Genomic DNA, 13439 nt, shown 5'->3' on the forward strand with positions numbered 1-13439 from the left:
AAGGTGCTGTGCTGAGAAGGAGCAATAATTGCCTTTCCGCAGCCCTGAAACGGGCAGATTTACCACCTCAGACCGATGCTGCCTTTTGCTACCGAAGCAACAATAGGACTCATTTTCTTTTTCTTTCCCCCTCCATTACATCCTTATTATGGTATCTCGTAGCCTAATTTACATATGTTTTGTATTACTGTGGCTTTGCCTTATCCTACTTATTCTACCTCCTTTCCCCTAGTTCTTCCGATAATAACGAGGCTGCTGGAGGGCAGGGATTTATTCAGACTATAGAACATGAAAGGTGTGTAGGGCACGGAGAACTGCTGATCCTAGACTTCTCAAACTGGACACAAGAAAGGTTGATTTGGGGATTCAGTGCCACCACCAAAACATGGTTAAAGACTAAGCCTTTACCATAGAGTTTGGGTTGGAAGGGACCTTAAAGATCATCCACTTCCACCCCCCTGCCCTGGGCAGGGCCACCTCCCACCAGACCAGGTTGCTCAAAGCCCCATCCAGCCTGGCCGTGAACCCCTCCAGGGATGGGGCAGCCACAGCTTCTCTGGGCAACCTGGGCCAGGCTCTCACCACCCTCACAGCAAAGAATTTCTCCCTAATATGTCATTGAAATCTCCCCTCTTTCAATTTAAAACCATTCCCCTCTCATCCCATCACTCTACTCCCTGATCAAGAGTCCCTCCCCATCTCTCCTGGTGATCCCACCTCTCCTGGACTCCCTTTAGGGACTGGAAGGGGCTCTAAGGTCTCTCCAGAGCCTTTTTTTCTCCAAGCTGAACACCTCCAACTCTCTCACCCCATTGCTCCGATGCTCTGGGAAAGTTTGAAACAAGAGGCAGCTCTAATGAGCCGTGGTTACCTGGAGAGTTCACAGACCCTTGTTTTGAGAAGAAAACAGCCAGCTCTTAACCATAAGAGCAAACCATAAGAGCAAAAAGCTGTGTAGCAGAGCTGCTTGCTGCACGCGAGCCCTGCCACAGGCGGTGACCAACTAAGAACCTCCTGTGTATGGTTTTACTACCACAGCTTGACACTACATGACAGGAAAATGTTGCAACGACTGCGGCAGAAAGTGCAGACACAGCTCCTGGAAGCTGTGGCAAAAGGTCTTGTGCACGTGTTACCCAGAGAAAAAATGTAAACCGTCTCCTGGGGTTAGTTCATAGCGTGCTTTACACATCAGCTTTTAGACATTAAGATTTTTATGCCATTTTACTCTACCAGGAGAAGAACGTAGAATGTTAATTGTCCACATAGCTGAGAGCTCCCTTCCATTACTTACAAAGCAATAAATTCCAAAAGAGTGCTCAAGCCAGATCCAAATGTGTATTTGCATGTGTTTGGAACACCGTATTTTTGGAATCTGCAGAACCCGTGTGGCTATTAAGTGTTATTTAGAGTGTAAAGACTTATTTGTGGACAGAGCAAAACCCAAATCCAGTGTTTAGCTGATAAAGAGGAAATTTTTAAAACAGTCTTTTTCTCCCAAGCTCAGTTCAGGTCTGTCTGCATGTCCAAGATTAGGTCATCCTCCCTCAGCCTTCAAGTGACCTTGCTCAAACTGAGCTGAACCAGGGGCTCCAGTTCTTCCACCCAGGGCAAGGCAGCTTTAGGGGAGCTTTGTCACCACTTCTTTGGCCATGAATTGTATGCACCAACCAGGACAAAACCATTTCGGCTCTAAGGGAGGAGGAACCAGGGTGGTCAGAAGGAAACAACAGTGGGAACAACACCGAAGGGCAGATAGTGAGAGACAGGGTGTTACGGAAAGCTTTCAGGAGGTACTAGAAGAGAAGTTACCCAGAAAAAGAAGTGACACAAATAGCACAGGAAGTGCCCCGAAAGCCTGATCGCAGTGAGGGGGAAGGAGGAAGGAAATGGGAGAGAAAGCAGAAGTTTCATCTGCCCTAGAAATAGTCAGCAGTTATATGGGTACCGTACTAATGCTCCCACACCCCAAATGCTGCTGCTTTAAACATGTGGGAACCTGGTGTAAGTTAAGCCAATTCCTCTCTTAGAGTTGGCCCTCAAACAGCTATTCAGGAGGAGTATTCTTCCCAATGAGCACCTGGCTGAAGAGGCCACAGCAAGGTGGTTGGACCACAGCCACCAGCTTGTAGGTTCCTTCTGCTGGTAGAGGCAGCATTTTGGTGAGGGGGCATCTGAAGCGAGGCCGTGATGATAACAGGCCAGGTAGGAAGTAGCAATGAGGGAAGTATAGAAGGGGAAATATGACATAGCTGCATCCTGAAAGAAAGTGGTAGAGGATGAGAAGGTGTGGTCCCAGAGGTGGAATGCAGACATGAGCCAGGCACAGATAAATAGGGGTTTAAGGGGGCTTCTTAAACGTGGAAGATGTTCAGCACACAATGTAGGCTTGGCAGGGTGGCTCCATGCTTAGAACAAGCTGGAAAAGACATGGAAACCTCTGGACAGCATGCCAAGAAAAAAAAAATAAATAGAAGGGATTACATGGTGTCATAAATCCATGAGAAGATCTCAGAGGAGATGCTCAGGTAATTCTCACCTGTCCTGACCAGAAATTCCCCTCCCACAAGACAGTGCCAACTCCTTGAAATCAGAAGTGCATTTATTCTCAAACAGAACAATAAAAGAAACAACTTTTCTTGTTTCCTGCAGACATTCATGTTTCCCAACAATTAGCAAGACGCAGTTGTCCCAAACCTGGCACTTTTCCAAAGTGGTGAGCATGAGTCTCTCTCGCTCAATCTGCTTAGGAAGGAGTCTGAAATCCCATGGCAGGTATCACTCCCTCACCCGCTCCCTCCCTCAGGGGCTGAGGACCAGTTTAGCATTTCAGTTTGGTGCTTTTCACAAATAACTGCTGAGCACAGGATGGTTGTTTACAAAACAGGAGGCAGAAGGGTTGTGCAACACTCCACCCTCCACCACAGCAGTCAACAGCAGAAACCAGAGGCCCAAAAGAGGAAAGGGCAAGTGCTCTGAATCTCAGGGATCCATCTCCCACCTCACACATGACAGGACATACTGCGACCTGCTCAAAACAATATCTGGAAGAAGGGCAGAGCCCAGCTGGGATCATCAGTGGTGTCTGGAGGGGAGAGCAAGCAGCAGAGTCTTCTTCTCTCAGCTGTTCTGGGCCTGGAAGGAAGGGCTGGCTATGTCAGCAATCACCCCCGATTCAATCATTTTCAGCAGCCAGTTCCTCTCAGCAGTGATATTGTGCTGAAAGAGCTGCAGGGAAAAGAGAGGCAAAGTTATAGATTATTCCTCACAGTGCCCCTCATCCTGCCCAAAATCCCACTCCATCCCCTTGCAGGACTTCACTGCACAGGACTCTGATCACCAAACTAGGGCAGATGAAAAGCACCCTGAAGGTGCCAGCATCTGTGCCCGAGCTACTCTCTGAGAACAAAGCATGTCCCATCATGTTTCCCAGGTATATCCCAGCAGGAATTTCCATGGGTAACACCAGCAATAGTTAACAGACCTCTCAGCAGCTTGACTCCCAGATTTGCCCAGTAGGTTCCCCGTGTGGAGAACACCTTAGTTTGAAGGGGAAGCATTTCCTACCTCTTTTTTGCGTGAGCGACCCGTATTGTAATAATGGATTGGTGTAGTATTGTCGTGGTTTCCAGGGTAACCAAAGCCTGCAATATTGACCTCTTGGCACATATGGAGGGCTAAGTTCAAAGCGATGATTCCCGTGGTGGCATATCTCTGGGAAGGGAAAAGAGAGAACATCTGTTTAGGATTTCAGACTCATACTTTTACAATACTGACACCAGCAACACCTCTGCAGCTGGGACTGGTAGCTTCTTCCACACTCAATATAGCAAAATTATCTTAATAAAATGGGGCAGGTGCATGGACAGCATTCCCAAAACTCAAACAAGGAGCATCTTAGAAAAAGGTGCTGCAGAAGATGAGGGCTCATGAGCATACAGCCTCTGGGTTGATAAAACGTAGTGTTCCCTAGAAATCAAAAAGCTTTGAATGGAAGAAATCAGCACACTTTTTAACAAATCCACATCCATGACGGAGCCAGTACAAAGTCTCTACATCTCTGTCTTTTCCATGTGCCTCTTTGTGTGAGGCACCTGTCCCTGCTGGCAGACATGTGTGATACCTCATTTCTAATCCACATATTAAATTCCTGTCCCTGGAACTGTGTGCTGTAAAACTGCCTTCTGCTCACACAAAGCTAACACGGCCAAGTACAAAAATCAAACACTGCCTTAAAAGCCTGGTGACTGAGCAGCAGAGCCACCACGCTCGTCAGCAGCTCAACATGCTCTCTGGTCCCCCCCAAGCCTAACCAAGCACTTCGCACTCCTCGCCTGGATTTGCACTTTCCAAACATTATAGCAGGGAAATGTATTCTTTTCCAGCATTGCTTCAGCAGCCTGGAAATTTGGCATCTAATCCCAACCCCAGCCAAGAATGAGTGCATGACCTTGGACAAGGTTATTTTACCACACCAGGCCGCCTTCTGCGCTTGTTGCAGATTATAAACATATCCTAGTAGTGCCTGGCAGGCTTAAATTTAATTAAAGATTGCACAGCACCATCATAAAGATCATCAGGACCGAAGACAAAGTATCATTAGATTCATTAATGAAATAATCCTCCATCGTGCAACGAAGGGGAAAACTGCACTCCAGAAGCACTGGGCATAACAGCCAGCCTCAGGCCAAAGATCTGTGAGAACAGTGTTTTAAGGAATGTCAACCAAAATTCCTCCCATTTTATACTAGTTAATTATCAGTAATGGTCTTCAGACAGGGAGAGCACAGGAACGTGTATGAAAGGGTTTATAAGGCAGAGCTGCTTGTCACTAGAGAACCAGGTTTTCTGAGGTCTAGAACTATGGATGGAAATACAAGTCTAAACTGGGATTAGAAGGTAAATGGCAAGGGGTAATGGGCAGACTGGAATGAGAATTACACTGCAGTGCTGTGACAGGTGGGGAAAAGTCTGCCTTTCCTGGGTTGGAGCAGGGCTCCAAACCTGAAGCACCGTGCTATAGGAAAAGACAGCATTAACTAGGGGAAGGGACTGGCTAATCTAATGAAAAGGTTTTCCTTCCCCTCGCATGGCACCGAAGCAGTAAGGCGTAAGGGAAGACACAGAACAGTGATGCCCATCTGTCCCCTCCCCAGTGTGGTACCATACCCCACTTGAGGCATTCAGCTGCAGCAGCTTGTAGGTCGCCTCATAGGTGAGGTATGGGTTGAGAATCCGTAGCTGGGAGACGTTCCCGTTCCACTCCCGGGGGGGCTGGCGCCAAAACCCCACCTTTGTCTGCAGGAGAAAGGCAGAGAGACACTTAAGGCACGGCCACGAGCAGCAGACTGGGCCATGATAAAGACCCCCAAGTTAGCGACGGTCCACTGCTCCGCTGGGTGCTCAGAGGGACTCGGGAGAGCTCAGAGGAATAAAGGATCTCTGATCTTGTCCATCCATTCCCATACACCTGTCTCCAACGTGGCTGAGACCAGAGTCTTTCTAATTAGTGAAAAATAAGGTCTCAGGTGCATTATGCAGCTCATTAAATATCTGAAAGATACATGATTATTAGAGCTATTGAGTATGTCACTACACATAACCTGGTTTCAACCTTCCCTCATGAAAGACGTCTCACCTTATTCCTTGTTTTCAGCAACACTTCCCTTAGCCAGAGGAAATCCAGGGGCTTGAACGGGACAAACACCATCAGTGTATCATTGTCATTGTTTTCCAGAGGGTTGGGCAGAGCTGATTCAGGGAAGAAGAGACGGATGCTGGTTCTCTCGCCCACGTCTTTCTTGTGCTCTTTTACCGGAGCATCATTTAATCTGAGAATCAAAGCCAGAATTTGTCCAGTTTCAGTATCACCCGTTCCCAGTCACGGAGGCAGCTGTGTGCTCTCAGGTACACGACCGGCCACATGAACTCACTTGAGGCCACCAACACACATTATGGCCCAACCCAGCAGTCTGGTTCCACGGTGTGGGACACCTCACACAGACACCGCAGTAGTTCCTCCCTTGGCACAACAAAGGTGACAGACAACCAGTATTTTTCAGATAGGGAAGCATGGCACAGAGAAATTAAATCACTTTCTCAAATCAGAGTTAAGATAGATGTAGTCCTGTAACACAGGGATTGCTTGCCACTCCACAAAGCTGGAGATGGCTGTCCAGCTCCCAGGTACAACATTTGTCAACAAGGGGTACAAATTCTGGCTCCTGCCTTTCCTGTGCTTGGCTGTGAACTGCAAGAAAGTTATCTGATTACTGAGCTGATGGATCTTAGATGTTATGTTTGCCAGGCAAGAGAGTCACTTGCACATTATACTCTTCAGTCTCTGCTTAATTGTTAATGCTTCAATAAGGATTCAGTACCTTATGATAACGTGGTGAGAGTCAATCATTTTCCCAAAGTGTTGGCCGTGGATGGAGTAGCCGTTGCCGACCACAATGCACCTTTGGCACCATAAACTGGCAAAAGAATAGATTACAAGAGATTAAGTCCTTCTCTGACAAGTGTCTCCACCAGGTTAGATCACCATCCCCTGAGAGCCTTTTTGATGTTCCCAGATAACTCCTGGGGTGGCATCAGAGGAGCAAAGCCCTGACTAGTAGGACTCCAGGTGTATCCTAGACAGATGGGTCTTCTCTAGTGACCAGGAGGAAACACAGTGCCATCAACATACCAGTAAAATTGTGAGGGATCTCTAGTTAGACAGAGGACACAAGATGCTAAAGAAATGGAGAGAAAGTCAAGTGTGGACACCCAGCAGACCAGTAACTGGGAGTATATTGTAGAGAGAAAGAATCAAAGGCCACAGAAAAATCCCTCTAATGAATTAGAAGAAAGAAGGGCCCCACTGAGAGCATCTGCCAACAGCTGCCACAGTCTACTTTGCTTTCTGCTCTCCCTGAACGTGGGCAGGCAGAACCGAGGGAGGCACCCAACTTTCCAAGCCCTGGACCATCACACTTGGGATGGAGTTATAGCAAGAGAAAATAAATGGGACAGGGTGATACTGAGAACAGAGACCAGGGTATGAGAGAAGTTAAAGGCAGGGAGCTGGATCTAGCAGCTTAAGTTCATCAGTACCAGAGCTGGTTGAAAGAGCATATTTAAAAGGGAGAGAGAAACCTACTGAGAGAGGAGATGAACAGTGACAGGAGTGAGAGGCAGAGAGGGCTGTGAAGTTGAGCACTAAGAGAGAAAACTTCAAGTAGCTGCAGGATCCGAGGCTCTCAACCCAACTGTCACTTCTCTCACATGTTTGCTCCCCCCAACACCCATCTCCAGTGTTCATACCGGCCAAAGGATCCCGGCAACTCCTGCTGTGGAAGAAGCTGCAACGTGGCAAAAGCAGAGAGAACTGGAAGACAAGAAGTTGAAGAGTCATCTTCAGGGAAGATACGTGACTCCACCACTGCCAGTGGGCCAACTTTCCCTTTTCTTCTCTCTCTAAAGTGCCAGAACACTTTAAATGGGAGGGCCTGCTCAAACACTCTTGTCACATCCATCTGCCCAACCCTGTCCAAACTGAGGCATTTTTCCACATAAAGGGCATGCACTTTATGACCAGCACTACCAGCAACCGAAGCTGGTCTGTCATACCTCACACTGAAAAAGGCAAAAGGCACTGACCCATTCAGCATCTTCTCCCTGTTGGCATTTGGAAACTTCCATAATGGCTCCTGCTCCATCCACAGGAGCATTGCTGTCAGCCTTCCCCTTCCCGTCCCTCCTGGCAGAGCCAGAGTCTGAAGTTAAAGCACTGCCCCCCTCCTCCATGACCACCACCATGGACATCTTCTCAAAACCATGCCATCCAGTCAGTCCAGATTTCCCCTGATGCACCCTGGTGCCCAACTGTATTTCCATCTCTTCTGCAGCACTCAAGGCTGCCCCATAAAGGGGCCGCTCTCCAGTTGCACAGTGTCTGTGCAAGATGTGACAATGCTCAGGGCAGAACATTGCAATACCTGAGCTCTGCAGCCCAAAAGGCAGTTTATGGAACCACAGAACTTCTTCAAGCTCTCCTTGAAAAGGTCTGTCCATGAGTGAGCATAAGGATTTGCTGGTCAGGAAAGGCTTCCAGTGAGAGTCAAACCTACCGAGAGAGATTCAGAGAGGCAGCAATTTAGGGATGAGTGGAGCAGCCCCAGCACTATCAGACACAAGGACTAGGGCAGCTGAAGCAGGCTGCATAATGAAGAGCTTTGGAAAGCGACTGAGCTATCCTGAAGTACTTCACAGAAATGACCCACATCTTTCAAATACAGTCCTTATTGCTGCTCCTAATCCACCTTCTGAGCAGCAGTGACAGCAAAATCTCATTTCCCTCCAGTTCTGGCCCCCCAGTTCCTCTCCCTTTTCAGTCATTCCTCTTTCTGTACACGTTCGGGGAACGCTTATTCATCCTTTCATTGTTTATCCACAAAAGGAGAGAGGGGCAGAATTCCAGTTATGTTTCCAATTTGATTTATTCATTCACTTCATGCGAAAGCTCATGACACCCATGACAAAGCCTCGCTGCACACTAATCAATTCAACAGCGCATCTTTTCCTCTCTGATTGTCCTTCAGAGGACATTTTACACACACATGTGTATTGCATCGTTCTGCTGGCCTGTTGACTCACTTGTAGTGATGTCAAGATGTCATTGGGCAATAGTCAGCTGAAATTATCTCTATTTCCCTTCCTGTGTCTCTGCATGTAAACCCCAGGCTGCCAGTTTCTACCCATCAGCAGCCACTGATTCATGTCTCAACAATATTCCCCAAACAAATGAGACACAGCTAACAAACCTTCCAAGAAAAGGCTTCCTCCACACAAAGCGTCTACGGCAAGCCCCCAGATGCTTCCTGTGAAAGAAACAAGGTTAAATTTTCTACTAGACACAGTGGCCCTCAAGAATGTGGCCTGAGAATCAGTGATAGTTCTGAAGGTCTCTTAAAGAGGTCTATAAATGCAGGGTTTTGAGCTCTTGACCATGTCATCCTGTCTCCCAGCTCCTGACCACTTCTGTCCCATGAACAGCATGCCCCACTCCAAAAGCACGTAAAGGGCTCCTTTACACAAAGGAATTTAGGTGGAAACATGTCCCTGGAGAGCTAATGCTGAAGTTAGGTCATGCTATTCAGGACCTTGAGCAGCTCGAGTTGAAGAAAATCATTCTCCTCTGGTAAGGCTCATTAGTTCCTCCAGATAGAGCCAGGCAATGAACAGCACTGTGGGATGTCCACAAGGCTCTCTGGAAGTGACCAGCAGCAGCAGGGAATCTCCACTGCAGTCTAGCTGAGGCATCTCCAGGCTCACCGACTGCTTCATCCTGCTACTGTTCTGTCTGCCCTGCTCTCCAGTCCCTGCCAGGCAGAACACAGTCCTCCAAGTCCCCAGGGATTCACTTTATTGAGTGAGCTGTTTCTCACCCAGGTTTTATCCTGGGAGGGGGGCTGCCCTTTTTTTTTCCACAGTAATGAATTGTCCCCCACTTCTAACCCAGACCACAGCGGCACTGTGGCACTCAGAAATTAGTAAGTATTAGCCCAAAATATTTCTTGGGAAATGTGCCAAGGGGCACTGTGGTCAGAAAAGGGAAGAGGTAACTTACTCAGTGTGACTTTCATGTGAGTTCATCACGGAGAAGTACAGGCTCTGCACGCACAGACCTGCAGAAGGCAACGGAGAGGCTGGCACAGGCGGAGCAGCCCCACAGCCCCACACTACACCTGGGGCCACCCCACTGTGCAGCCCACAGGACCTATCCCCCCGACAGCATCTCCCCAGCCCCTGCAGCCATCAAACCTGCAAGTGAGCAGACCCTGTTTCAGAGTCTGGAGCCTCCAAGTGGCTGTATTTGGGTTAGCCCCTTGCTAGACAAAATTAAACGGGGCCTTCTGGTGATAAACCCTAGTAAATGCAGCATCCTATTTCCCAGCAGCTACGGACATTCACTTGGAAAGCTCAAATCTCACAATTGCTCACATCAATCTGTAAAATGACACATGATGACAGTGCAGAGTGGGGAAGGGGCTGGCTATGGCAGTCCCTGAGCTGGACAAGCCCTCAGCCCCTCAGCACGCTCCCTGTGGGGCTGTCCTGGACCAAAAGGCTGGCTCCCCTTCCCCTCCTGGCTGTGCCCACTGCTGGGGTGAGTTCTGGAGTCCCACATTAATAGGATGGGCTCCCTTGCTCCTTTCTCTCCATAGCTGTCAGCGGGCTGCTCCTCAGGATGTCACAGGGGACAGGGGACTGCGAGAGCCTTCAAACATCCCCTGTTGCACAAAGTGATCCATTATCCCACTGACAGGTAGTAGGATGCAGCTGCAACCCACACCATGGTGCTTGGGTACAAGCCCAGAGGACAGAAGCCTTTGCTGAGGACAGCAAAGGCTCACAGCAATAAGAAGAAATGTCCATGGAGGAGAAATCCTCTAGTCCTGACCTGCTTCCTAGACTGAAACCAAGAGATTCATGCCAGATAAAAGATAAGCCAAAAGCAGTTCCGTAACACGGACAATAGCTTGTCTGAGTGGCTTGATCAAGGTGCTGTGCTGAGTAGAGCACGAGCTCTGCTCACCCTCAGTGCCCTTCTCCACATAGGTGAGTTTGGGACTGCGGATGCAGAAAGGAAAAAGTCCTCTGTCATTTAAACCCACCTAAATAAAATGACACTGGTCACATCTTGGTCACTGAGCAGCTATGGCTTTTCCTGTGACAACCAGCCAGCCTTTAAACGATGGTATGAAGTGAGAATCTGGTTTCTTTTACTCTTGGAGGGAGATCACAAGGAGTTACATGTGCTTATACAAGCACTACGGATCTCTCCTGGATCTCCTACGCACACTTCACAGAGGCTTTCATCAGCTGATTACTTCTGGGCTGCTACACACATACACACAACACAGGTAAACACCCACCTCTGGACCCTAATCCTGCAGAGACTGCAGCAGCATTTATCAGAGGTGACTGCTAGACCTTCCCCCCACCCAGAGGAATCTAGTTTGTGTATCACAGAAGCACATTAACCCCGCTGCAGCCTCCCTCAGCCCTGGGCACACATATCACACCAGACGCAGGCCTTGCATGGGTGTTTGCAAATATTAAGCCTTTGGAAAGAAGTTATTCCTCCTTCGCCCTTGCTGCAGAGGCAGCATATTGGGTAGGCATAGGGGAGAATTCATTTTGTAACTGGAGAGCTGCATTTGCAGGACAGGAACACAACTGCTGGGGTAATACACAAAGTGGGGACACCGTGACTGGGGACTGTGCTCCTGTTGGTGATGACCATGTGTTGGGAGCATATTTAAGTCCCCTCAACCTCAGTCACCAGAGACACCTAGGACTGCATATGTCTTTTGTAACTGGAGAGCTGCATTTGCAGGACAGGAACACAACTGCTGGGGTAATACACAAAGTGGGGACACCGTGACTGGGGACTGTGCTCCTGTTGGTGATGACCATGTGTTGGGAGCATATTTAAGTCCCCTCAACCTCAGTCACCAGAGACACCTAGGACTGCATATGTGTGATTTATATAAACATATCTCCTCCCTCCCTTCTTCTGTCATATCCCATTTTTGGGGTCTCTCCAGTGACCCATCAGTGGCCAGGAGGGTCCTCTCCTGCTGTAGAGCCTCAGCCCTGCAAGGCCCTAAGGGGTCAGGGGGACCACAGCAGCAAGTGCTGGCTGGGAGACAGCAGGGCTCAGCATGCACTGAGGTTTTCTTACCCACACAGAGCCACATCACCAGATTTTTCCACTGGAAGAAGGCAAAGAAGAGTCTCCCCGCTATGGATCTGGCGTTCATGCTGTCTCCATGCACAACCTGCAGAACAGCAGAGATGACACAAGTCAAAACCAGGGCTGACAAGCTTTCACCTGGCACTTCTGCAGAGACAGACAGGCTGGGTGACCATCCTGCAAACCTAGACTTCCCCATGCCATGCCTCTGTCCCTACCACGTTGGTCCCCCCACACTCTGTCTGCTGACCCACAAGACCCTCATGGACAGAGAAGAGGGGCTATGTTGGGTCAAGCCCTTCTCTCACTGCCTTGCTGGGTGCTGGAGGCAGTAGACAAGCACTCAAACTCTCTGTCACCATAGGCAAGTCCTGCCCATGCCCTGAGCCCCAGAAGCAGGCTCTGAATCAGAAACAGGATGGGTGCAGCTCATCCCACCACCTGCAGAGGACCCATGGTCACAGCTGGGCATATCCAGCAAGCACTGGAGGCACCTAACTGCTTTCCTGGGGAGGTCTCCTTCTCACAGCCCCACTATTTGTTCCTCCAACAAGGGAAAAGAGCACACGCAAAGTGCTGCTTTGACTGTCAAGCAATAAAGTCCTGTGATCAATCCTCGTAAGCCGTGGAGTTTGTAGTGTTTAGGTGTCTGAGTTTGACTGACAGCCTTAATTATATAGGGACAGCATCACAGCTCAGAGAGACGATTGCTGGTTCAGGCTGGTGAAAAACAGGAATAATATTCTCCTCTCTTACAGGGATGGTGCAGAAAGTGAGAGCTCAGCTTACCCATCTGATGGCGATCATCTAATTATCCTCAATGAGCTAGACACAAATCCCAGCTCAGCAGGGGAAGTGCTCTGTGATGCTCTCAATCCACCCTCTTCCCCCTATACCCTGGCCTGGAAAAAGACCTTAACAAGGCTGATTAGTCTATCTAAGCTGATCCTTCTGCTCATTGCCACCCATCTGGAGCACCCCTGCCCTCTGAAACCCAGGGCTGGCAGCTGCTGGTCCCTCAAGCCATACCAAGGAGCTCCAGTGACCCTCCAGCTGTGGGCAGCACCTGTAGTGAGGGCTGGCCTTAAATGGGAAGCCCTGGGAGGCAGGGGTGCTTTGGGAGGGTAGGGTGTTTTTTCTGGGTGGATGGATCTCCTTTAGGGGAAATGTACTGGGAGTATTTTCCAGAAAGATCTTAAGTCAGGGTGTAGGAAGAGCTAGTTCACCTCTTCTGGTTTCAGACTTACTGTGGGCATGGGAGTGGGCTGAGTGGGTGCCCTTCAGAAGCTGCTTCCCTTGCTTAAAAATACAAAGAAAGAATTCTCTTACCACTTAACCAGGGCAGGAAAGCCTTTCAGACTCACACTGTGCTTTTGCTTATAAATAGGATCTCCCTTTCTCCTGCTCTCCAAAGCAATGCTTTCCATCTCTAACTAGAGTTAGGGAGAAAACCTTCAGGTCTGAGCAGCAATTTTGTACTTGCAACTTCCCATCCCTCTCATCTGTCCCTGGAGTTAATGCTGCCCTGGCATATGTAGGAGTTTCTTGCAGTTTCCTGCTGCTGTGCTTTCCCTGGGGGCGAGCTAAAGCCCAGGGAGGGAGAGCAGGTACAAGGAGACCTGTAATCAAATACAGCAACCACAGGGGATTAATTTTTTTGCTCTTAAATGAAGGAGAGGGGCATGGCCAAGCA

The 13439-nt window shown here is 48.9% G+C and overlaps 1 protein-coding gene across 1 annotated transcript; it reads right to left on the minus strand.

The window, feature by feature from the left end:
• Positions 1-2788: 2788 nt before the first annotated feature.
• On the minus strand, positions 2789-12553 carry LOC106890599 (CMP-N-acetylneuraminate-beta-galactosamide-alpha-2,3-sialyltransferase 4-like). Its single transcript, XM_014946564.1, has 11 exons — positions 12536-12553; positions 11735-11831; positions 9614-9671; positions 8808-8864; positions 7983-8110; positions 7309-7372; positions 6381-6476; positions 5639-5831; positions 5170-5298; positions 3568-3714; positions 2789-3228 (listed from the first exon to the last, which is right to left on the minus strand). The coding sequence occupies exons 1-11, from the start codon at positions 12551-12553 to the stop codon at positions 3121-3123; spliced, it is 1095 nt and encodes a 364-aa protein (XP_014802050.1). The 3' UTR covers positions 2789-3120.
• Positions 12554-13439: the final 886 nt, after the last annotated feature.

Source organism: Calidris pugnax, unplaced genomic scaffold (assembly GCF_001431845.1).
Source record: "Calidris pugnax isolate Ruff unplaced genomic scaffold, ASM143184v1 scaffold22, whole genome shotgun sequence".
NCBI lineage: Eukaryota > Metazoa > Chordata > Aves > Charadriiformes > Scolopacidae > Calidris > Calidris pugnax.

Excerpts from the sequence above, each read along its gene's own strand:
- LOC106890599 (XM_014946564.1), bottom strand. Across the intron at positions 8,111-8,807 it reads AGGAAGCCTTTTCTTGGAAG|GTTTGACTCTCACTGGAAGC; the intron begins GTTTGTTAGCTG and ends CTCTCTCGGTAG. Across the intron at positions 5,832-6,380 it reads TCTCACCACGTTATCATAAG|ATTAAATGATGCTCCGGTAA; the intron begins GTACTGAATCCT and ends TTTGATTCTCAG.